Source organism: Gekko japonicus, unplaced genomic scaffold (genome assembly GCF_001447785.1).
Source record: "Gekko japonicus isolate JY-2015 unplaced genomic scaffold, Gekko_japonicus_V1.1 scaffold2446, whole genome shotgun sequence".
NCBI classification, from domain to species: Eukaryota; Metazoa; Chordata; class Lepidosauria; order Squamata; family Gekkonidae; genus Gekko; species Gekko japonicus.
Genome location: NW_015167127.1, coordinates 201,483 through 224,978, shown reverse-complemented (window position 1 = coordinate 224,978; position 23,496 = coordinate 201,483). Strand labels below are relative to the sequence as shown.

General features: G+C 44.0%; 2 protein-coding genes across 3 annotated transcripts in view; one reads left to right on the top strand and one right to left on the bottom strand.

The window, feature by feature from the left end:
* GINS1 (GINS complex subunit 1 (Psf1 homolog)) overlaps window positions 1–1,458 on the bottom strand; it is a 10,784-nt gene extending 9,326 nt beyond the window's left edge. Inside the window, exon 1 of the mRNA XM_015413015.1 lies at window positions 1,329–1,458. Coding sequence (XP_015268501.1) covers window positions 1,329–1,403 — 75 coding nt within the window. The 5' untranslated portion in view covers window positions 1,404–1,458. The remainder of the gene's footprint in view (window positions 1–1,328) is intronic.
* A 2,193-nt stretch (window positions 1,459–3,651) lies between these two features.
* LOC107111964 (monoacylglycerol lipase ABHD12) overlaps window positions 3,652–23,496 on the top strand; it is a 92,117-nt gene continuing 72,272 nt past the window's right edge. For both annotated transcript variants that reach the window (XM_015413013.1, XM_015413012.1), the window contains exon 1: window positions 3,652–3,935. In XM_015413013.1, the coding sequence (XP_015268499.1) occupies window positions 3,751–3,935 (185 nt within the window). In that variant the 5' untranslated portion in view covers window positions 3,652–3,750. The remainder of the gene's footprint in view (window positions 3,936–23,496) is intronic.

Sequence of the window (23,496 nt, the reverse complement as noted above, 5' to 3'; positions counted from 1 at the left end):
TGGTGACCAGAATTGTACACAGTATTCCAAATGAGGTTGCACAATCGATTTATACAGGGGCATTATGATACTGGCTGATTTGTTTTCAATTCCCTTCCTAATAATCCCCAGCACAGTGTTGGCCTTTTTTATTGCAGTCAAACACTGTCTCGACATTTTCATTGAGTTATCTACTACGACTCCAAGATCAGTCTCTTGGTCAGTCCTCGCCAGTTCAGACCCCATCAACATGCATTTATAGTTAGGATTTTTGGCCCCAATGTGCATCACTTTGCACTTGGCCACAGTGAACCCCATTTGCCACATTGACGCCCACTCACCCATCCTTGACAGATCTCTTTGGAGTGCCTCACAATTTGTCTGCAGGTGCTGTGTTGCTGCTGTACCATCAGACTGGAGTCAGTATTGGCGTAGTGGTTAAGAGCAGCAGACTCTAATCTGGAGAACTGGGATTGATTCCTCACTCCTCCACATGAAGCCTGCTGGGTGACCTTGGACCAGTCACATACACTTAGCCTCATGTACCTCACATGTTTGTTGTGAGGCTAAAATGGAGGAGATGAGAACAATGGAAACTGCTTTGGGTCCCCATTAGGGAGAAAGATGTGGTATGAATGAAGTAAATAAGGCATTGCTTCATAAAGTGTGTTATTAGAGGGGGTGCTATGCTTGAACCTAAGCCAACCAAAAGACATCTCCAAAGTGACCTTTCTAAAAAGAAGCGTGTTGCATAGGAACTTTGCATGCATCACAAAGAACATCAATGCAATACAGCAAATACACTCATGTTGCCTGTGGAGTGACTCACTATCTCCGTGTCCCTATTTACTCGAGCGACTAAGAAGCGTGTTGCATAGGAACTTTGCATGCATCACAAAGAACATCAATGCAATACAGCAAATACACTAATGTTGCCTGTGGAGTGAATCACTATCTTCGTGTACCTAATTACTCGAGGGACTAGCTGAAGTTCCCGAAGGCTTCAGTTCTGGACCGGGAGAGGAGGGGGGGGAGAGCGGGTGGTAGGAATGCCAACCTCCCGGTGGGACCTGGAGACATCCAGGAATTATAAGTGATCTCCGGATGACAGAGATCAGTTGCCTGGAGAGGCTGGACTCTATGGCATTATATCTCCCTAAGGCCCCTCCCCAGGCTCCACCCCCAAATATCCGGCTATTGTACAACCTGGAGTTGGCAACTCTAGCTGATGGAAGCAGAACTTCGGCCTGTCAGAATTGTTTCTCACGAAGCTTCCGCTCAGGCCAATTTGACAAAAGAGTGAGATCAGAAAAGCTGAGGAAAAAGGGGTCGCGCGGTCAAAGGCTTACATTGAAGGCAGGGAGCTGCCCGTCGCTAGCGCGGTGGAGCTCCCGGATAAGCTCGATTGCTTTCTCACAGAACATGATAACGATCCAAACGACTCCTTCGGGCTCCGCACAGCACAGATCCACCTCCTGGTCGCCCCTGGCTCAGCGCGCAAACGAAGCCCGCGCCTCCACACCGCGCAGCCAATAGAAACGAACAAGCAGCTTCACTCCGTACGGAAAGGGAGACGGGACACGTTTAGCCATTCTGAGAGGCGTGTTGGCACAACTCAACTGAGCAGAAGTGCTGGGTTTAGTTCAGAGTTTGCCAGCTACGAGAGGCAGTTGGGATGACACAGGAAGGGACAGAAGTTGCTCTGTATTCTCATGACGGTTTGCATGACTGACTCACTCATAACCGACACTGCAACCCTAAAAAACACCTTCCTGGAATTGTCCCATTAAATAGACCTGAGTAGAACTCTGAGTCGATCTGAAGAGTATTGCTGCATAAAGTGTGAGAGAGATTTCCGGGACGGGAGAACAGTTTTATGCCTTCTACTTTCCCCAGCGATACAAGACTCATACAGTTTTAATCTCAAATTGCAAAACATTGTCAGTTATATGTATTAATTACTTACTTTCAGGTATCATTATTTATACACAGATAATCCCATGCTAATTAATTTGCCTCTCCTATGAAACCATGCCTTAATGTTTTGTGCAGCGGTGCTACTTTGATTTCAGTTCCTTGTGAGGAGAGAGTACTAGAAACTTGTGATTCTTCTGGAATGTGTGTTTGTTTATAACCATAAAAATTGAACAGCGGGAATTGGGGAGTAAGCAGGTACATAGACAGCGTTAGTTCTAAATCTGCATCGGCCTCCCAAAGCAACATCATACAGCAATAGAACAAAGTTTGATTCCAGTGGCACCTTTAAGACCAACAAAGTTTTATTCTGGGTATAAACTCTTGTGCATGCACACGAAAATTTGCACCCAGAATAAAATTTCGTTGGTCTAAAAGGTGCTACTGGAAAGGACGTACTAAAACTAAGGACAGCAATTGCCCATAGGGAATACATGTGCCCATAGAGAGTAATGGAGAGTAGGCTTGCCCAGAGGGGATAGTGCAGTAAATAATTGCCAATAGAGAATCCAAAATTGCCAATAGGGAATCCATGACTGCCCCTAGGGAATAATGGAGTACATAATTGCTAATAGAGAATCCATAATGCTAATAACTGTCGGCGGCAGCTGCAATGGGGGGGGGGGGGGGTCGAAACGTTCCGGGGCTCGAAACGTTCCCCGCTTCCCTGAGCCCGGGGACTCCTAGGGGCAAATTCCACCTCTCGCGTGTGACATCACCCGCGAGAGGTCATTCTGGCTCTCCCAGCTCTCGTTAGGAGCTCTTTAAAAAGTTATGGCCACCGCAGCTGTCAGCGGTAGCTGCAATGGCCGGGGTGGTGGTGGTGAAACGTCCCCTACTGGAATCAAACTTTGTTCTGCTGCTTCAGACCATCAGGGCAACCCACCAGAATCACGCAGCAACGTAAATTCTCGTTCCCCAAATTATGATTTTAGGCGCACTTAACTTTCTCAACATGTTTGTTTGTGTATTCCAGAGAATACGTTATTCTATTTACCACAACAGCAGTCACTTTTCTCGCCCCAGCATAACATGACTTCAAGTATAATTGGCTGTTTTTCATATTATAGACTACAAATTGTGGATATGACAAACCTAACTTAAAAATCGAATCCAGTATTTTGTCAGGGAGTGTGCAAAGAGGAGAATAGGGCGGTTCGCGCAGCTCGAGGTACCGATTCTACCCGGTAATAAATCCCCCTGAAAGCCTGAAATTACTCGCGTAAAGCAGGTTTACGATTGCAGCCGCCTTAACATGTATGTTTCATGAGGCGCAGCTCTCCGCAGTGGCCCACATCACGCTGACTACACATCTAAAAATAAAATGCAGCAATTAACCGATTCGGATATATTGTGTAGCACATTTGTATTGTAAACGGCTGCAGCAGCTTCGGGTGCTGTCGGCTCCAGGTAAGATCGGCAAGCGCTTGTCTTCGCTAACCCGCACTTAAGATGGCCACATGTGCTACCGTGCCCGGAGCTTAGAGGACTGCCCCTTGAAGTTTACTTCTAGAGAAGCAAAATTTGTCATTTGCTTCCTCCATACGTACAAGATGGCATCCAACAACGCAGTAGCCATCTTTGTCATGGTCAAAACAAACAAACAAAAATGGCCATTTCCTAACTGTCGCCGCGTAAAAGGTCACGTGGCTGAGGGCCGCTCCTGATTGGTGGTGGGCGGGAGGTGCTGTTAGTCCTTCGGTTGCCGGGCTGTAGCCGCTCTCATGTAGGGGAAGGCAGTGTGTGTGAGTGGACTGGGGCGGCTTCCCTCGAGCAAGCGGAGTTAGCGTTGCCGGGATGAGAAAGAGGAACGAGTCCGTTACGTTGGAGCATGAGCGCTTTGCCACTTCGGCACCGGCTGCCGCTTCCTCTCCTTCCCAATCCACGCAGTTGGACAAGGGCTTCAGCCTGAGACCGAGCCTGCGTCTGCCTGGCAGCGCCCACCCCGCCGGAGACTCCGGCATGAAGCGACCGCTTGGCAGGTGAGGGGCCCCCCTTGACAAGACTGCGTCGCTATAGCAACCCGGCCTCGCTCTCCTCCCTGGCAGAACCAGCCTGGCCTCGGCCTTGTCGTTTCCAAGGCGATGGGCGGCCAAATCGATGTTGCCACTCTAGCCTGCCTTCCTTTCCCACCCACCCATTCGGACCTTGGCATCGCTATGGCAACCCTTCCCAGAGCTCCGTAGTAGGTGTCATTCGCCTAACTCAGGCACAGGGTGTCTTTCTGCCGTTCTCCTCTTCGCCTCGTCTCGACAGAGGGTAACTTTGGACAAAGTGGGGTGGTGGTGGTGTTGAGGCCGCCCCCAATTGCGCAATGAGGCCTGATCTGAGGACAGTGCCCAGTTTCCCTGTGTATCTTTCCCACAATGGTGCACTAGGTTTACAGGCTGCAGCTGCAGGCCCAGAATAGATTGTGCAAGGCTGTGGCATCATGTAAGAGCTTTCGTTTGAGCTGCTCTGAGGGAGAGAGAGCAGGTTAAATGTACATGGTTCCATGTATATGTATATTTCAGGTGTGTTCAGGTGAAATCTAGTTTTTTCAGACTGTGACAGTCTGAAGTCTGAAGCAGCTAAAAATACCCAACTTAATAGATAAAAGATTGAAAAAACAACCCTAAATAAAGCCTTTATTGTAATAATTCCAAAGGAGTAGTTGCTAGTTTGTTGTAGCAAAAATGAGTCTTGTGACACCTTAAATACTAACAATTATACTCCAGCATAAATTTGCATTGATTAGAGCTTCCTTCTTCAGATTTGTGGTAACTATGCACTGTTGTTGGCCAAGGGAGGTCGTAGAAAAAACTTTTCCTTTCTTCTCTCTGCTGTAACCCTGAATTTGCCGCTCTTGCTAGAAAAATGCATATTTAAATTTCCCTAAATTCTCATACAAACCAAGTATTTTCACTCTTTCTCAATTTACAACGTTGACCTTCATCATCAGTCCCCTTGGAATGTAGTCTTCAGTCTTTTCCTGTATTGGAAAATGTGGGATGGGCTCTCCCATTACTAGAGGGTTAAAGGTACTGTACATTTTTTAAATTATTTACTTTGTTGATAGCCCGCCTTTTCCACTGAGACCTAAGGCAAATTACAGAATAATAAGAAAATGCAGTAACACAGTGTAAAACTATTCAATGAACAATGATCATAGCAATAAAAACCTTCAGCCCAATCCTGTACATATTTTACTGGGGTGTTCCCTAGGATTTACCCCATGTAGTCTTTTCTTTTCGTTGGGAATAATCAAGAAGCATACAATATTTCTATAAAAGAGGGAAAGTCAGAAGCCTGAATTGTTGACTCTTCAGCCTTTAATCTCAAGGAGTGTTGTTATTAGTTAGTCTTCCAGATAAAAGGAATCCATTGGCACCATAAAGACTGACAAAACTTATTCAAGCACAAGCTTTTATGAGTCAGAGTTTACTTCATCAGATTTCCACTCCAGGAACTCAGAAGAGCTTATGCTGCAATAAATGTTGTTAGTATTTAAAGTGCTTGCTTCACCTTGTTGTAGTGGTTAAGTGCACAGACTCTAATCTGGGAGAACTGGGTTTGATTCCCCACTCCTCCACTCGCAGCTGCTGGATGACCTTGGGCAAGCTATAGCTCTGTCAGAGGTGTTCTTGAAAAAAGAGCAGTTTCTATCAGAGCTCTCTCAGCCCCACCTACCTCACAAGGGTGTCTGTTGTGGGGAGATGAAGGGAAAGGAGTTTGTAAGCCACTCTGAGACTCCGAGTGAAGGGTGGAGTATAAATCCAATCTCCTCCTCCTCCAGACTAACATAGCTACCTATCTTGAAAAATATTCCAGATGTCAGATATAAGAAAGGTAAATGAAGTCTTCTGGGTAATACAAGATGTCTCCTTGGGTGGATCCTACTTTGACTGCAGTTCTCAGAATAACTTAATTTGCGCTGCTAATAAGTGATTCATTTGAGTATTGTATCCTTTCATTGTATTTCATAAACCACCTGAACCAGAGTACCAATACAGTTCTGTGCAGAGGTTCTGCATTTGTTTCAGTGGTCTTAGACTAGAGTAATTCTGCATAGGATTGCACTGTACTTGTAGTTACGTCATTTAAGTCTCTTCTTGGCATTGTATTAGTTAAATGTTTCTTCTACTGCCATCTGATCTTTCCTCTGCTCATTCTTCAGTTCTTTATCACTTCTTTCCCCCATTTTTCCTCTGCTTGTTCATCAGTTCTTTACCACTTCTCTTCTGTACTTTCTGTTGTTTTTCTATAACATATAATATTTTACAAAGTGGCTTGCAATTTACAGATTCCTGTTCTAATAAGAACCTGTGAGTAAGATTAAAGATAGTGACTTGTCTAGACCACTTAGTCAGCTTCAAAGCTGAACATGGATTTGGGTCTAGCTCTGTAATGATTTCATGTTTAACTGGGTGTGTGTGTCTTTAAAAGTTTGGTTGCATGGCTGTGTGATAATCTAGTGTGGTTGAAACAGGCAAGTGGTGTAATTGGTGAGTGACAGAGAGGGGGAGGGGGTTTGGAAGTGATGTTGTGTGGATGATATGTAGGTCTGTCAAGAGTGACAGAGGTTTGACAGTTGAGGATGACAGTTGATGTTCAGTAAGACAGTTAAGTTCTGAGTTCTGTGAGAGAAACAGAAGTTCAGTTAAGTTCTGTGTATGAGAGGAGTGAGACACATCCCCATTCATATATACAGAGTACTATCCTGTTATGTACGAATTATATCAATAAATCTTTTATTTAAGTCTGCCAGCTCTGAAAGACATACTTCCTCAGGAAACACATAGACCCTCATGAAAGCCTAAACCCTCGACCTACCTACCCAGTGATAGAAATATTATAAAGGTTTGGAAAGCCTTAAATTTCCTGGTGGCAGCCGGTTATACACAGTAAAGCAAAACATAAAGAACATTTTAAAGTAAAACCAGACCTCCCCAGTTAAGGGGTCGTCACAAGCTCTATCTATGATTGAATACCAGGTTAACTGGACTTACTTCCAAGTAAATACTTACAGAATCATGGTCATAACGTACTCAGATATTCTCAGGTGGGTAGCTGTGTCGGTCTGAAGCACCAGAACAAAGTTTGAGTCCAGTGGCACCTTTAAGACTAACAAAGTTTTATTCAAGGTATAAGCTTTCGTGTTCAAGCACACTTCTTCAAATACAATGTGTGTGCATGCACATGAAAGATTATACCTTGAATAAAACTTTGTTGGTCGTAATGGCACCACTGGACTCAAACTTTGTTCAAATATTATCAGTTGCTGAGCTGTTTCATATCAGTTCTCAGCAAACTGCTTTCTTACACTTGCTTGTCTTGCAGTTTGAACAGAAATCATGATATACTATTTATACTGTTAATAACATTAATTCTCCTGCCATTACTTTTCTGTTCAGTTCCTGTTTCATTTTTTAAAAAAACATTGCACCCAATACTCCAAATTTCAGAGTAGTAAGTCAGCATTTAAATGTCATCCTTTCAAGTAGATTACCCTCTGGCATCTGTTGTGCAATTTGTATGGATACTTTTTCGCTTGTGGATCCTGAGGATGTGGTCAAGATCCTTGGACAGCTGAGGCATACCACCTGTGTTCTCAACACTTGCCCTAACTGGCTGATAAAAGCTGCCAGAGGAGGCTGGCTGAGTGGGTGAGGGAGTGATAAATGCTTTCAGGAGTGGTGCTGCCTATGCTCAAGGAGGCAGTGATTAGACCTGCTTTTTTTTGGGGGGGGGGAACTGGCCCTACTATGTTAGAAAATTTCCAGCCAGCCTCCAATCTTCCATGCTTAGGCAAGGCGCTAGAGCAGGTTGTGGCCTCTCAGCTCCATGGGTTCTTGGAAGAGAGTGATTTTTCTGGACCCATTTCAGTCTGGCTTCAGGCCAGGGTTTGAAACAGATACTGCTTTGGTCGCTTGGTTGATGACCTCTATTAAGAACTAGACGGGGAATGTGACCCTGCTAGTTCTGCAAGGTCTCTCATTGGCCTTTGATACTGTTGACCATAGAATCCTACTGAGCTGCCTGTCAGCACTGGAACTAATGAGCGCCATGTTACAGTGGTTCGAGTCCATTGTGGGGGCTCAGTGTCAGAAAACATTGTTGGGGGATTCCTGCTCTGCCCCATGGTCACTGACCAATGAGGTGCCGCAGGATTCCATCTTATCCACCTTGCTATATAATATCCATATGAAATCAGTGGGAGAAGTCGCCAATATGCAGATGATACCCAGCTCTACCTTTCTTTTCCACCTAATCCTGAGGATGTTGTTAATGTTCTGAACCGATGCTTGGAGTCAGTAATGGTGTGGATGAGGGTGAACAAGCTGAAACTTAATCCAGAAATCAAAGAGTTTCTCTAGGTTTAGTAAAAAGGCAGACCAGGGACTTCAGATCTTCCCTGTCTTGGATGGGTTTATACTCCCCTTGAAACACCAGGTTCGCAGCTTGAGAGCACAGCTTGATGCAGCGGTCACCTTAGAGCCAGTTTGGTGTAGTGGTTAAGTGCGCGGACTCTAATCTGGGAGAACCGGGTTTGATTCCTCACTCCTCCACTTGCACCTGGCTGGATGACCTTGGGCAAGCCGTAGTTCTGATAAGAGCTGTTCTTGAAAAAGAGCAGTTTCTGTCAAGAGCTCTCTCAGCCCTACCTACCTCACAGGGTGTCTGTTGTAGGGAGGGGAAGGGAAAAGAGTTTGTAAGCTGCTCTGAGACACCTTTGGGTAGTGAAGGGCGGGGTATAAATTCAATCTCTTCTTCTTCTGAGACAACAAGGTGGCTGTTGTGGCTCAGAGTGCACTTCCCCAGCACCGGCTGATGTGTCAACTGTGTCCATTCCTAGATCAGTCTGATCTAGCCACAATGATCCATGCCTTCGTTACATCTAGACTGGACTATTGCAATGCACTCTACTTGTGGCTACACTTGAAGAATGTTTGGAAGCTGCAGCTAGTGCAGAATTGTGTGGCTAGTCTGCTGGTAGGGGCCAGCCATTGGGAACATATGTTCCTAGTACTACAGCAATTATACCGATCTGCTCCCAAGCCCAATTAAAGGTGTTGGTTTTGGCCTTGAAAGCCCTATGTGTCTTGGGACCAAGGTATCTGAAGGACCACCTTCTTCCATACATTCATACCTAGCAATTCAGATCACAAGGAGATGCCCTCTTGCGTGTCCCACCACTTAAAGAAGTTTGTTTGGTGGGCATTTTCAGTGGCAGCCCCACAGTTATGAAATAACCTCCCCAAGAAGATTCACGTAGCCCCCTCATTGTCAGTCTTCAGGAGGCAGTTGAAGGCAGTGTTATTTAGAAGTACAGTTTAATTGATTTACCTTTTACTATTGGAGTTCTGAAACTGTGAGCTTTATAGATTTCATAATAGGTGTTTTATTGTGTTTTTATAATGTTTTCTTAATATTGTAAAGTGCTTTTGAGTTCCACAAGGAAGAAGGGCGGCCAGTAAATATTTTAAATAAATAAAATAAAATACCCAGTTTTGCTGTACTGGATTTAGAGAGCCAGTGTGCTTCAGTGTGCAAGCATGTCAGCTTCTGTAGTTCTTTTTGAACTTTTATGGTGAACATTGGTTGATTCCCAGAATTGTCTGAACTCCAAAACAATGAATTTTGCTTCACTTGCCCAAGGAAAATATCTTGCACTAACTTATTAACATTCCCTTAAATTAGTCTAGGTTTAGTAACGTCCTTTTGATATTCTCTTTCAACCATTTAAACACATAAAAATGCTTTATAGTGAATCAGGCCAAGATTTCACTTCTTCCAGTACAGTCTATTTGGACAGCGGCTTTCCAAGGTATCAGTAAGAGGTCCCTCTCAGTCCTGCTGTATGAAATTCTTTATCTGGAGAAACAGGGTGCTGAACTACTTTGTTTATTATTGCATCTTATTTGATCAGGTTCTGTTTTAGCCCAGGTTTCTTAAGTAATTTGATACAAATAGCTGTCATGCCTTCCCCCCCACCTGTCTCATGTATTATTATTTTGACAGTTTAGACCAGGCTTTTGTATTGAACTATTCAGTATGGCTTACACCAGAATATAGAAATAACACAGGATCTCTTGGAGACTGTCCTAAGCATCCCTACTCAGAGTCCTGTTTGGGTATGTTCAGTTGGGCTTACTCCCAGGAAAGTGAAGATTGTGTGGTTAGCCTTTCATAGCATTTTTGTGTACTTTGTGATTGTAGGTAGAGTGTATAAAAACAACAACACAATGAACAAGTAGAAACATCTTTGAATACAAACCGCCTTCTTATTGTAGTCAGCTCTGATGCTAGTGAAACAGTCCACAGTTTGTGTTCATAATGGCAAGATCATTGAAGATTTTGTTTTTAAATCATATTGATCATTATCATCTGGAACATTATTCAAATTTCCTAGGTCTTCTTATGGTTGATTAATCTTACAAACTATAAGGCCTTCAAGAATTATTACTGCTGTTTCACGCTCCAGCTCTCAGTCTCTCTTCTGGAAGAAATGAGCTGTTGGTAATTGCATCATTGGTAGGAAAAGGGGCTCTCTGGACTTCCATGTTAGAACCCTTGTCCCCAGTTTGATGGCTTTCTGCAGTTGAATGGTCAGTTAATGGTCACATCAGAAGGCCACAACTCCTGTGTTGTAGCTGCATGTAACTTCTCTGCAACTTGCATCATCATCACAATCTTGGGTATAACAGTACAATTGGCACAGGTGTTTCATTTCACAGCGTTAATGTTCAGAAGTGTGTGTTGGTCATTTAAACAAATTTGAACTAACTTTTGAAATACCAATGGGCTTTAAAAGTTATGGGTTATAAACCAGTGGAGCTTTCTGGCTGCCTCCTTGTCCTTCAGTTTTGTTTGTTATGGCACTTTAAAAATTGTCTTAAAGAATGCTGTCAACCTTTTATGAAGTGAAAGCTGGAATTCTGTGGACTAAATAGGTGCCTTATCATGCAGTCCTAAGCAGAGTTACACCCTTATAAATTTATTTAAATCAATGGGCTTAGAAATGTGTAATTCTATTTAGGATTACACAGTCAGGAACTGCATATGGTTTTTATATAGTTTGTCCCTACTTACAGCATGAGAGACAAAATTATTACTCTAACAAGTAGTACCTACAACTGCTTCATCACATAGCCTCTCTACTGAAAAAGCTTCTTAGACAACATTTATTATTTTAAAGCTTTTAAAGGGTATAGACAAATGACTGGTAGCTAGGTTCTCAATCTGTCCATTTTTATTCCTATTTGAACAAGTGGTTCAACTATTAAGACATCTTTATTTATTGAGCTGGTATTTGTCCTGGTTAGAAGAACGGAATTACTGTTTTCTGTTTCTCATGTCATTCAGAAATGCTTGAGAAGATGACCTTCAAGTCTTGTTGTCTGTGTTCAATTAGCTGGCAATGCAGCTTGTTCAGCTTTATGATTCAATCAGTTTGATACAATGCTTGAGGTAAGGTCACATTGAGCTCAATTTTTTGAATAGCTGCAGGTGCTTGAAGTGAAATTGTTTCCATAATGTAGCTAGAAATATTTTAAAATGATGTTGAAGGTTTATATATATTGTTACTAGATTTCTGTGTACTGGCTGACTTGATTATCTCTTTGTGCCTGATAAAGTGTTTGGTGTCGGTGCTACTTATGCACTTTCTCCCTTCCGTTACTTACTGCTATAAAATAACAGCTTGTCCTACATCCAAAATTGTACAGTGACTTGCAAGAAATAACTAGCATAAAACAGGCCTTGCAACACTAATGACTGACTCTAATGGCTGACTTTCCAGATAAGATGCTGATCCCCAGTATAACTCAAGGAACCTCATGAACAGATTGAAGGCAATCATTGCACCACCATCAGGGTGCTCAGAACGTTTTTTGCCTTTAAAAAAACAAAACTTGACCCATTCTCCCTTGTTTTTCTGTTTTGTCTGTTTGTCTTTTCAAAACTGTGTTCCAAACTCACCTTTTCTATGAGGCAAGAAAATGTCCTTATTCTTCATGATAAAGTAAAGTTTGAGTATTTGTAGCTATATTTGATTACACTTATCTTGCCATCTTCTACAGTTTTAGCCTGTTGTTGAAATTTAGACTTTCGCTTCTTGGGGAAGAGTCTCTCTCTCTCTCTCTCTCTCTCTCTCTCTCTCTCTCTCTCTCTCAACAGTCAACATCAGTAGTTCTATCTATACTGTATGTCAAAAATATCAGTAGTTCTATCTATACTGTATGTCAGTTCCTGCTACAAAACTATCATATGCTGAAGCAACCCAGATATATGCTACAAAAAACTTTTGCATGAATTTGCTGCCAGAGAATATAGTGAGATGACAACAGGTATTGATGGCTTTAAAAGGGATTAGACAGATTCATGGAGGATAGGTCAGTGGCTACTAAATGGCACTTCCACATTCAGAGGCAGTAAACCTCTGAATACCAGTGGTAGGAGGCAGCATCAGGGGAAGGTCTCAGCCTCTGTATCCTGTTATTGGACCTCCAGAGGAACTGGTTAGCTGCTGTGTGAAACAGGATGCTGTACAAGATGGACCACTGGTCAGATCTAGCAGGCTCTTCTTATGTGGCATATAAATAGTTTATTTTAATTATTTAAAACCTTTATATCCTTCATTCTCAGGTGGTTTACATAATTTAAGCAGTAAAGCTACAAGTGAAAAGGGATCAATGAAATCAGCCACAAATTTTCAGTAAAAAGTTACAGCAAAATTCAAAGCAATAAAAACTAAAACAATTAAAAAACAGAAAAAAACAAATGTCAAAGGAGTAGCAGAGCAATTAAAGTCAATAACATCAGAACAGGCATAAAAACAAAACAGCCAGTACAGTACAACAGCCAACAACAGTACAAAAAAGTTTGAGCAAATAAGCCTGATACTAGCTGAAAAGCTACAGGAAGGGAATTTCAGAGATGAGATGCCAGAAGCACGAAAGCTCCCTCTCTGGTAGTTACCAACTTTACCTCTAAAGATGGAGGCACACCGAGTAGGGTTTGTGAGGAATACCATAATTGTCAAGCAGGCTCAAATCACCAGGAGGTTCACAGATTCTACAGCCTTGTCTTATTTTGGTAATTTCTTTGGGGTTTGTGTGTGATTCAGGAAAGGTAGATATTCTTGCATGGGGGAGGAAATGTCATTTTATATTTGAGAACTTTTATCTTGTAGGCATACATACAATAAGCAGAGCCAGTTTGGTGTAGTAGTTAAGTGTGTGGACTCTAATCTGGGAGAACCAGATTTGATTCCCCACTCCTCCACTTGCAGCTGCTGGATGACCTTGGGCAAGCCATAGTTCTGACAAGAGCTGTCCTTGAAAGGGCAGTTCTTGAAAGAGCTCTCTCAGCCCCACCTACCTCACAAGGTGTCTGTTGTGGGGAAGGGAAGGGAATGGTGTTTGTAAGCCACTCTGAAACTCTGAGTGAAGGGTGGGGTATCAATCCAAACTCTTCTTCTTCTAAAACCTACTGGGTGACCTTGGACCAGTCACAGTTGTCTTTGAACTCTCTCAGCCCCACCTGCCTCACAAGGTGACAGTTGCAGGGAGAGGAAGGGAAGGCGATTGTAAGCCACCTTGAGACACCTTAAGGTAGAGAAAAGCAGGGTATAAATACCCACTCTTCTTCTTTTAAGCAGTCAAGAGGTCTTTGGAGAAAGGGAAGGAGAAAATGTAATAAATAACATGAGCCAAGGAACTAAAAGCCTAAAACCAATCCCCGTGGCTGTTTTTTTCATCTTGAAAGTGCAGCAGTCACAATATCCATTGGGAGTAATTATTTAGTGTTTGCACAAAGAGGAGTAAATACTTTCATCAGCTGCTCAGTTCTGCCTAGAGACTATTGTTTGGTAGTAGGCCGTGTGCTTTGTTTTATCTGTTGGTAGAGAATCCTAGATACCAGTGCAGAGGAGATGTCTACTGAGACCTGAAGAGCCACTTCCAGTAAGTAGTACTGGAACTGGATGGTCTGATTTGGTAACTCTAAAATATACACAGATGCATACAACTTGACAGGGGGAGCCCAATTTTGTTTCATGTTGTGATTGTTTCCTTGCCCAGTAAGAAAGGTCAAATACCTGCTTGCTGCTGCTGGGGGGTATTCTCCTGTAGCAAAAGAAAATAATACAGAGTTGGTCATCAACTTGTGTGGCTGTAAGGAGCAGTGAGAAGTGCATCATTTTGAGTCCCTGGGTTTTTCTTTTCTGCCATAGGTTGTAGAGGTCATTTGCTTCTTTCTTTCCCCAGTTATTTACGCAGCAATGCACACTGATACTTTAAAAACTTTTAGGTCTGCAAGAAGGAGTGACTAACTTAACTGTGGAAATATGGTAATAATATGGGATCATTTTAATTAAATTACTTCTGTTCCGCTTTCTCAACCAATGGGTGGTCAACATAGCATTCTCTTTGATTTATTTAATTTATTTATTAGTATTTTTACCCCGCCCTCCCCACAAGCGGGCTCAGGGCGGCTTACAAGAGGGCAACAATGCCCACATATAAAACAAGATTAAAACAATTTAAAACAAAAATAAAATCCTCGAATCACAAAGTAAAGTGCTCTATAAAGAACAAGATGGTCTTCCAACGGTAGGTGCCGGATCTTTCATTGGAGGCAGATAGTGTCCTGTAGCTGGTACGTGGCCAATCCAGTGGTACCAACCCAGCTCGGTCTCATGGCAGATATTCAAGGGCCGTCCTCTTACCCAGTTGTTACCCACGCCATTGGTGGTGGTGGTAGTGGCGGCTCCTACGTAAACGCCGGGCAGTAGAACTCAGTGTTGCAGGCCCTGCGGAACTGTATGAGGTCTTGCAGGGCCCTGTTCTCGTCCGGGAGCTCATTCCACCAGGTTGGAGCCGCCACTGAAAAGGATCTGGCCCTAGTTGTGGCAAGCCTTGCCTTTCAGGGGCCTGGAATCACCAGGTGATATTGAATCCCCGACTGAAGTGCTCTTGAGGGTACATATGGGGAAAGGTGGTCCCTCAGGTATGTCGGACCCTGGCCATATAGGGCTTTAAAGGTAAGCACCAGCACTTTGAAACGGATCCGGTATGCTATTGGCAGCCAGTGCAGCACTTTCAGCCCAGGCTGGATGTGCTCCCACTTGGGGTGGCCCATCAACAGCCGGGCCACCACATTCTGTACCAGCTGCAGCTTCCAGATCTGTGACAAAAGCAGCCCCATGTAGAGAGTGTTACAGTAGTCTAGCCTTGAGGTGACCATCACATGGATCACTGTAGCCAGGTCATCGCGGTCGAGGAAGGGAACCAACTGCCGCACCAGCCTAAGATGGTAAAAGGCCGATTTGGCAGTGGCTGCCACCTGGGCCTCAATGGTTAAGGAGGGATCCAGGAGCACTCCCAAACTCCTAACCTTCAACGCAGGCACCAGAGGCGCCCCATCGAAGGTCAGGAGAGGGATCCCCAACCCCGGACCGACCCGACTCAAGCACAAGACCTCCGTCTTTGCTGGGTTTAGTTTCAGGCGACTCAGCCTGAGCCACCCAGCCATGGCCTGTAAGGCCCGGTTCAGATCGTCTGGGTCGGAGCCCGACTGGCCACCCAACATCAGATAGAGCTGGGTGTCATCTGCATATTGATGACACCCCAGCCCATACCTCCGGGCAATCTGGGCAAGGGGGCGCATGTAGATGTTCGAAAGAATAAATCGAAGTATTATTAAACAACATTGGGGAAAGCACCGCCCCCTGAGGCACACCACATTCAAGCGGGTGCCTCTGGGACAGCTGTTCCCCTAGCGCCACCCTCTGTTCCCGACCTTGGAGAAAAGAGGCAAGCCATTGAAGGGCAAGCCCCTGCATCCCCATGTTGGCGAGGCGGTGGGTCAGCAGCTGGTGGTCGACCGTGTCAAACGCGGCCAACAGATCTAACAACAACAGTGCCACCACATCCAGATGCCTCCAGAGGTCGTCAGTAAGGGCAACCGGTACTGTCTCCGTCCCATGACCCGGGCGAAAGCCGGACTGGGATGGATCAAGGATAGAAGCTTCATCCAGAAATCTATGTAGCTGTGTTGCCACCGCCCTCTCAATCAGTTTGCCCAAATAGGGCAAATTGGACACCGGCCGATAGTTGGCCAATTCAGCCGGGTCCAGAGATGGTTTTTTCAAGAGAGGACGGACCATCGCCTCCTTGAGTGCCTCTGGGAACCGTCCCTCTGAGGTGGTTGGTTGAATTGGGGTGATTATGTGAAGGCAGTTACTCCTTGGTGCTGCTGTATAGACTTGAGAAACGACTTGGCATGTTCATAATCACTTCAGTTTACAAAAATGGACAAATTACAGATCTTAAGATGTGTACAAAAATATATAATGAATAAAATAGATGAGGCTATATATAAACTGCTTTAAGTTGCAGTTATGCTTTTGGAAGGACCTGCTGCTAGCACTCATGTGTAGAGAGCCAGAGCACCATGCTCATTGAGAGGAACTGACCAAAGGATAGATGAAGTCATGTGTGGCAGAGAGTATTCCTATTTAGCAGAAGCAGCTTCAGAGACCCATTTACAGAAGCTGTCCGTTGCCTCCCCCCCCCATTCTCTGAACACAGTCTAAACACCCCCACCTGAACAGCTACTTCTCCTTTGCTCTGTGCATGTGCACAAAACAAAGTGGAGTTGCCCGCTCCATGAAAGCTTTCTTAGCCTTCTCTCCCTGTCTGTCCCCTTCTCCCTTGGCCCTCCATTTTCCACCCTCACCAGTCTGGCCTCTAGTAACCTGTGCATGTGCTTGCAGTGCAGAGCCTTCTCTCCCTGAGAAACCTGCTTTTTTGCCATTGTTGGTGCCTTCATGGCACAAGCACTGGAGAAGTATTTCGAACAACTGGTGGGGGATTGGCTGCCAGGAGAGAGAAAGAAAAGGAGAACTGTGGGGAGCAGAAGGGGTCTCTGAACCTGCCTGTACTGGCTTGTTCCTCACTCCTAGTGCTCTGCTGTGTTTCTGGCCCCCAGGTGTCTTGTTATGCTGGCCCACAATCCTGACCTTGCCCATGGAGACTTTATAACTCTGGCTTCTCCTATTCCTGTCCTGTGCTTGCTCTGATGTCATGTGACTTGCACTGCATGCTTGCAGCTCATTGGATCCAGTGCTGTTCTCTGGGGGTTAAATGTGGTTCCTGTGTATAGAAAAATTGAAGAGTGCTCCGGCACAGCACTAGATCCCCTCTTTGTGGAAGATCAGACATGCATACAGACATAGAGACAGAAACTCTTAAGGTTTGTCAGTACTGCTTGGTTGGCTTCATTCATATGGAGAATAGAAAAAGAAATAAAAACCATTTGTTTCATACAGACATATCCCACAAATCACAAAATTACACATCAGTTTTTCAGATTATGCAGTGGTTTGCTTTTTGGATCCCAAAATGTGTAACAACTGTCTTTTGAGCTAAAGATCACATCCGGTATATGAAAACAGTTGCATTCCTGAGGTACCTTGTAGAACAGGCTGACCCAGTGACTCCGAATTCCTAAGCTCAGGATTCTTATCAAGGATCTAGTTTTTCACTGTCCTAAAGTAATCTACAGGTTAAATCAAAGTAAGGTCATGATGGCACAGGTCAACTTTGTATTATAACAGCTTGCTGAAGTGGTCCAATATCCTTTCAATATTCCAGAATTAGTAGATCCATTGGAATGCTAATTTCTATAAACAATTTAACTTTACCAATTATTATGTTGTCTGAAGGCTTTCACAGCCAGAGTTCATTAGTTGCTGTAGATTTTCCGGGTTGTGTGGCCGTGGTCTTGGCCACACAACTCAGAAAATCTGCAGCAATTAATTACCAATTGTTGTTCCAGTAATATGGATCCTATTTGTTTTGGTGCATTCATACTGTCAGTCTTTCCATTTATCTTGGAAAGCTCCATCCAAATGTCTCGTGGTGATAATATCATGACAATGGTTCATATTCCATTGCTTACATTCTTTCTTAAATCCTTTCCCCACTTTCAACAATAACTTCCATTCTGAATTCTTAATAGCAATCAATATTTTGATAGCATACTCTTTCCATCACTTGTTAATAGTTGTTTAAACTGCCTTTTCTTTTAACAAAAATTTTCTTAAGTCACTTTGAACCCAGCTTCTTAACTATTAAAACTGAGAAATGGGAAATCTGTATAAGAATTGATCCTTGATTCCTAGATGTTTTATTCTCTATTAAATTCAATATTTATATTTATCCAATATTTATCCAGAGAATTCATTCTGTTTGAAAATATTCCTGTGATGAAATAGTAAGACTGATTTACGTTATACAACATTTAGAATATTTGTCCAACTTTCCTGTTCTCTTTAGAATGAGTATGTTTCAAGGGAATTATACTCTTCATATAGAATACAATTTTTCTCCTGTGTAACCCAAGGTAACAATAATGCACATTTGCTAGACATACTTCTTATTAGCTTTGTATGAATTTTAATACATATTCTAACAGCTATCTGTAATATGATTAAATTTTGGGATTTCTGATGCCTTAATCTATTTCCTCTTTTATAAAATTCTAAGATTTTCTCAAATCCTGACATTATATATGCCAAGTGTTTCAGTTAGATCAAAATGCATATCAATGTGTGCTTATCTTTGAGAAGAATACTTGAATATTTCACAGAACAATTTAATCAGCCCCAAATAATTCTTGAATTATTTCCTTTTGATCATTGCCTAACATATTTGTATTCAGTTTTAGTTCATTGATTTTTATATCCTATCCTGTTTCCATTATGGCTTTCATTCTCTTTAAAGAGTTCACTGGATCATTGCAACTGAACATGAGGTGATCAACAAATAATAATTGCTTCCCTTCGTCCCAAAATTACACTTCTATATAATTTATAGTTGCATTTCTAAGCTTTCAATAAATATATAGGGCAAGTGTTCAAGAGACAACTGTGCCAGGTACCACACACAAACAGAAGATTCTGTTAATGTACAACTTAACCTTAGTATTCTCATCACAACTCAAAAACTCACGTTGCCCCAGTACCCAAATAAAGACACGAGACCAAGTCGAGGCTGGTGTTGTTAAAATAAATGTCTTTTACTTAAGAACATAAATTTCATACAAACAATACTGATGCACTCACACATGATTCAGTCAAGTTCCTTAGAAATACAGTATTAAAATAAGCACATTTGCATTAGCAGGTAGGGTGATGATGGGTGATACTTATCTGTCTGTCTTCACAGCTTGGTTGTTCCAATGAAGAATGGATGGGAAGAAATAGAAATCTAGGGAGAATTCACACACAACTAGAACCAGCCAGAATGTGTGGGTCTCTTGACTGCAGATCAAGAGATCGAAGTAGAGGCAAGGGTTTGGGGGTAGCAGGTGGGACTCAAGGGGAGTAAAAAGCAGACAGGGGTTGTTGCGGGGGTTGCTAGCTAGGAAGGGCCAGGTGAATGGTCCTTACCTTTTATAGTGGATCCATTAGGTGGGAGGTAACTGTTCCAACCTGTGGACCCACCTACCTATTAGTCTGTCCCAAAACTAATCCTATTGGTTACCTATAGGAGTGGGAGGTTGCCTATAAGGAGTGGTCAGTATTGAAATCTAAAACCTTACTCAAGGAAGACATCAGGGCAGGTGTGAAACCTTGGTGTCAGGATGCTTCATTGAAGTGTTGATAAAGCTGGTCATGCCCTTGTAAACCAAATGTCCATTTGGCAGGAAATACCAATGCAGGAACAAAGCAGTGACATGTTGTATGTGATCCCAACTAGATCTGCAATGGGGGCTGTCTCTTCTCAAGTTGTTGTTTCTTAGTGCTCACAATAATGGAGGTGCGTGCTTCTTCACCAGGCTGGTAACTGTGTAACTGAAACCTTATTCACGTGTAAGGCTTGTGCAGGCACCTTCTGTGTGTTGCATCACAACAGGTGTCTTGAGATGTACAGTTCTCTGAGCCCATGTTTGTGTGTGTACAGTCCATTGTGTGTAGCAATAAATATAGTTCATAAATCAAATATCAAGTTCCTTCTCTAACACATGGCTGCCTTTGTTTTGGCAAATCTACCCTGAAGCGTGTTTCTGTTTGCCAAGCAGCAGGGGTGGCCCCGTATATGGCAAAGGTTGTTAGGCGAGCGTCTAACAAATCATCTTCTTCTTTAGTGGATTGGGTGGCAGCATTGGAACTGCCTACCCTCTCTGTGTTGTTTAGATTTTTTAAAATGTGGATGTAGCTATGCTGGATCTCTGATGTGGCAAGAAAACAACCCAACAGGTCCCTCCCACCCTGCAATGGAGATGGCCTCATTAGAAGCCTCCAGCGGCACCCTTTAAATGAGCGGACTCAACCATGAAGCCACAGCGGAGCCATGAAAAAACAGCAGTGCAGCAGCAGCAGCAAGCTCTCCCTTCTCACTCATTGCCCCACCTTGTTCAAACTGGTGCTCAACGGTAGCCATCCAGATGGGCGGAAAAGTCAGGGTGAGAGAAGGGGGGGGCTTAACTGGAAAGGAAAAAAGGGGAGTAATTTCTGTCCCTTTTGTTTGTTGAATGTCAGCAGCTACACTCAACTACATGCACTCTTCACTGCACAGAATTAAAGGAAACAAAAAACTCTTGCACTCCACTCAGCCACTCAATTCATCACTCAACCACCGAGACATAATAAGGCTCATCCTTGCAGTGATTTCCAATTGAGTGATGGGTTGTTCAAGAGTGCCTATATGTTCCTTGGCAGGGCCGTAGCTACCTCAGGGCCCTTTGGGGCCTGAGCTCCCTATGGTTTTTGTGGGCCCCTCCCCCAGTCCTCAACTCCCCCTCCCTACCCCCAGCCCCCTCACCCCCAATTGATTGCCACACAGAAAGGGTTAATTAGTGTGGGGTGAGGGAGAAAGTCGGCGGCAGGGCGGAGGGGGGGGACTTGCGAGCCTCCCCGGCAAGCTGCGAAGCATCAGCTCCTCTGGCCTGAACAGCCCAGTGCCTAAACTGAGAGCTCAGCCCCATGGACTTCATGGGACTTGCTCCCCACCAGCGTCCAGGAGCCCATGCGGAGTACCGTAGGCGGCAACCAATGCAGCTGGCCACTCAACCACAGTCTCTCTGCTCCTGCCTGGGGCCGCCTCCCCCTCCCGCAATCTGGGAGGACAGCCTGGCCCTCCCCCGCACTCCAGCTGCCCGCCCCGGAATTGCCGCCAGCCCTCTGTTGGCTTCACAACCTCCCTGCAGGCTGCTCAGCGCTCTGACAGCATCGGCAGGTTCAGATGACTGACTCCCGCTGTGCTTCTCTCTCCCGACCCCACCGGCCTTCATGTCTTCAGACTTCCCTCACCGCCCCCTTGTAATCAGCAAGAATCCGGGAGGGGGGGAGAGTGAGAGTTATAGGTATTTGTCACACACACCCCGCAAGCGTAGTGCTGGTTTTCTGCAAAGGAGTGGAGAGGATCGTGCCAGAAGCAGCATGGGAGGAGGGGGAAAGGGAGGGGACTTTTGAAATCCTGCCCCATTTAGTCCTTTGGTGCCATCGATGCTTTCGCCTGCAGAAGCGTGCAGCCCGAGGCAGGCAGCCCTGATCCCATTAAGGCATGAATGGACTGTCACCTTCAGCTGTTCTCGCCATCCCCCCCCCCCGCTTTTTCACTTCGGGAACACAACATTTTCTCCCTTCTAAAATCTTATTAACCAGCTTTATTTCTCCTGTTGTCAGGCCCCCTGAGAAAAACATTGTGGCCCCCCCAAGAAAAACGTTGTTAGCTACGGGGCTGTTCCTTGGTAAATTTAGTGTTATAGTTAATTGGTGATTTTAAAACTTCTACTGAGAACTTAAGCACTCTGTACATTTTAAGGAGGTTATATGGGGGGGGGAGGACTGTTGTAGAACATCAAAGAATCCGAGGCCTAGTCCCCAGCTTTTCAAGCTAAAAGGATCAGGTAGTAGGTGATATGAAAGATCTCTACCTGGCAACCAGAACAGCCAGTCCCAATCTCAGCTGACAATACTGCTTTTTGGTTTTTTAAAAAAACATTTTTATTGCTTTTCTAAACTACACACCTGTAGGGTTTGGGGATGGGAACAAACTAAAACTACAAGTAGCAAGAGATCGTTAATACAATTGTTTAAAGTAAGGATAATTCCCTATTGTCAAAGTTATTGTAAAAGTAGTAATACATGAGAGTTAATACAATAGTTATATAAAAGATTGAGCTAGTGTTCACAAACAAATTTGGTTAGAGTATATGCTTTTTAGTTTAGGGTTATTAGTTCCTGATAATTATCAGACCTTTAGAGTTTCATTATTTTACTTATTTCCTTCCTCTATGTTTCTTTTCAAAATCCTTTTTATATTGGGGGGGCTTAGGAGCCGTAGCCCCTAGTTCTGCTTCAAAATCGAAGGATTCAGCTGACGAAGAGTTGGTAGAACTTTCCTCAGTTTTGTCTTCTTTTTCTGCATCCTGTATTTTTTTGTTTTTGATAGACCAACAATTGGGGTTTGTATCAAGCAGCTTAATGTGAGGTAAATCAGCAAGTGCCAGATTTCAAAACAACTACAAAGAGTGTTCCCTCCATCATTGGTATTTCTGGCCACTGTGTGACACAGAGTGTTGGACTGGATGGGCCTTTGACCTGATCCAACATTGGTGTCTCTTATGTTCTTATGTATATGGCCATCACAATCTCTCATAGCACTGTTTCAAAATGTCACTACTATGCCTTGGTAATGTTTAAATCTTTGGCATATTTAGACGGTACTGTGAAACTGAATAAAATTGAGTGTACATAAAAACATTCTATCACCTTTTATGAAGTTTGATCCAGGAGCAGAAACCAGTTTCTCTTCTAAGAAGAGAATTAGGCCCCGGTCGACTTCCGGTGATGGCGGTGCGCTAGAGCAGACTCACCTCCCGGATCTCCCGGGGGTGAAGCTGCACTCCAGCCGAAGGAGGGGGTGCGCAGGCTCGTCACCCCCCCAGGGACTTGGCTGAAGAGACCCTGGCCATGGAACTTCTGAGAGGTTGCCTCTTCGATGGCGTAATGCTGGAGAATTGAGGCTCCTCTCCGTTCCGACGGTTCTTCTTGCTGAGAGACCGAATGGATTTAAGCAACGCTGACCGGGGCAAGTGCAGGAGATCGAGCGTTTGAAAAGAGAATGTACACGAGGTCTGAGGACCGATTATGAATGAGAGTCGTTTAAGCGGTGTTTAAAGAAAAAAGAAAGCTCCCTACCCTAACCTACGCAGCAGAGTTTAAGGCGAGAGGGGGAGGGACGCCTCCCAAGCGCATGAACTTTTGAGCGAATGAGGGGGGGAGCAGAGGAAAAAAACAGCCAAAACAGTTAAGAAGTACTTACCAAGGTGTGTTTGAGCGTTTAAGCGCACATTCAGAGACTTTTTAAAAACTTGCGAAAGTAAACAAACTGAGAAATATGGTGGGGAAGAGGATGGAAAAGGAGAAGATGTTGAAATCGAAAGTGACGGAGAGCCCGAAACCAGAAGAAACCAACAAGCTGGCAAAGACTTTGGCAGAATCCATGCGCCCCCTAATGGACCAGCTGAATAACTTCAAGGAACAGCTGT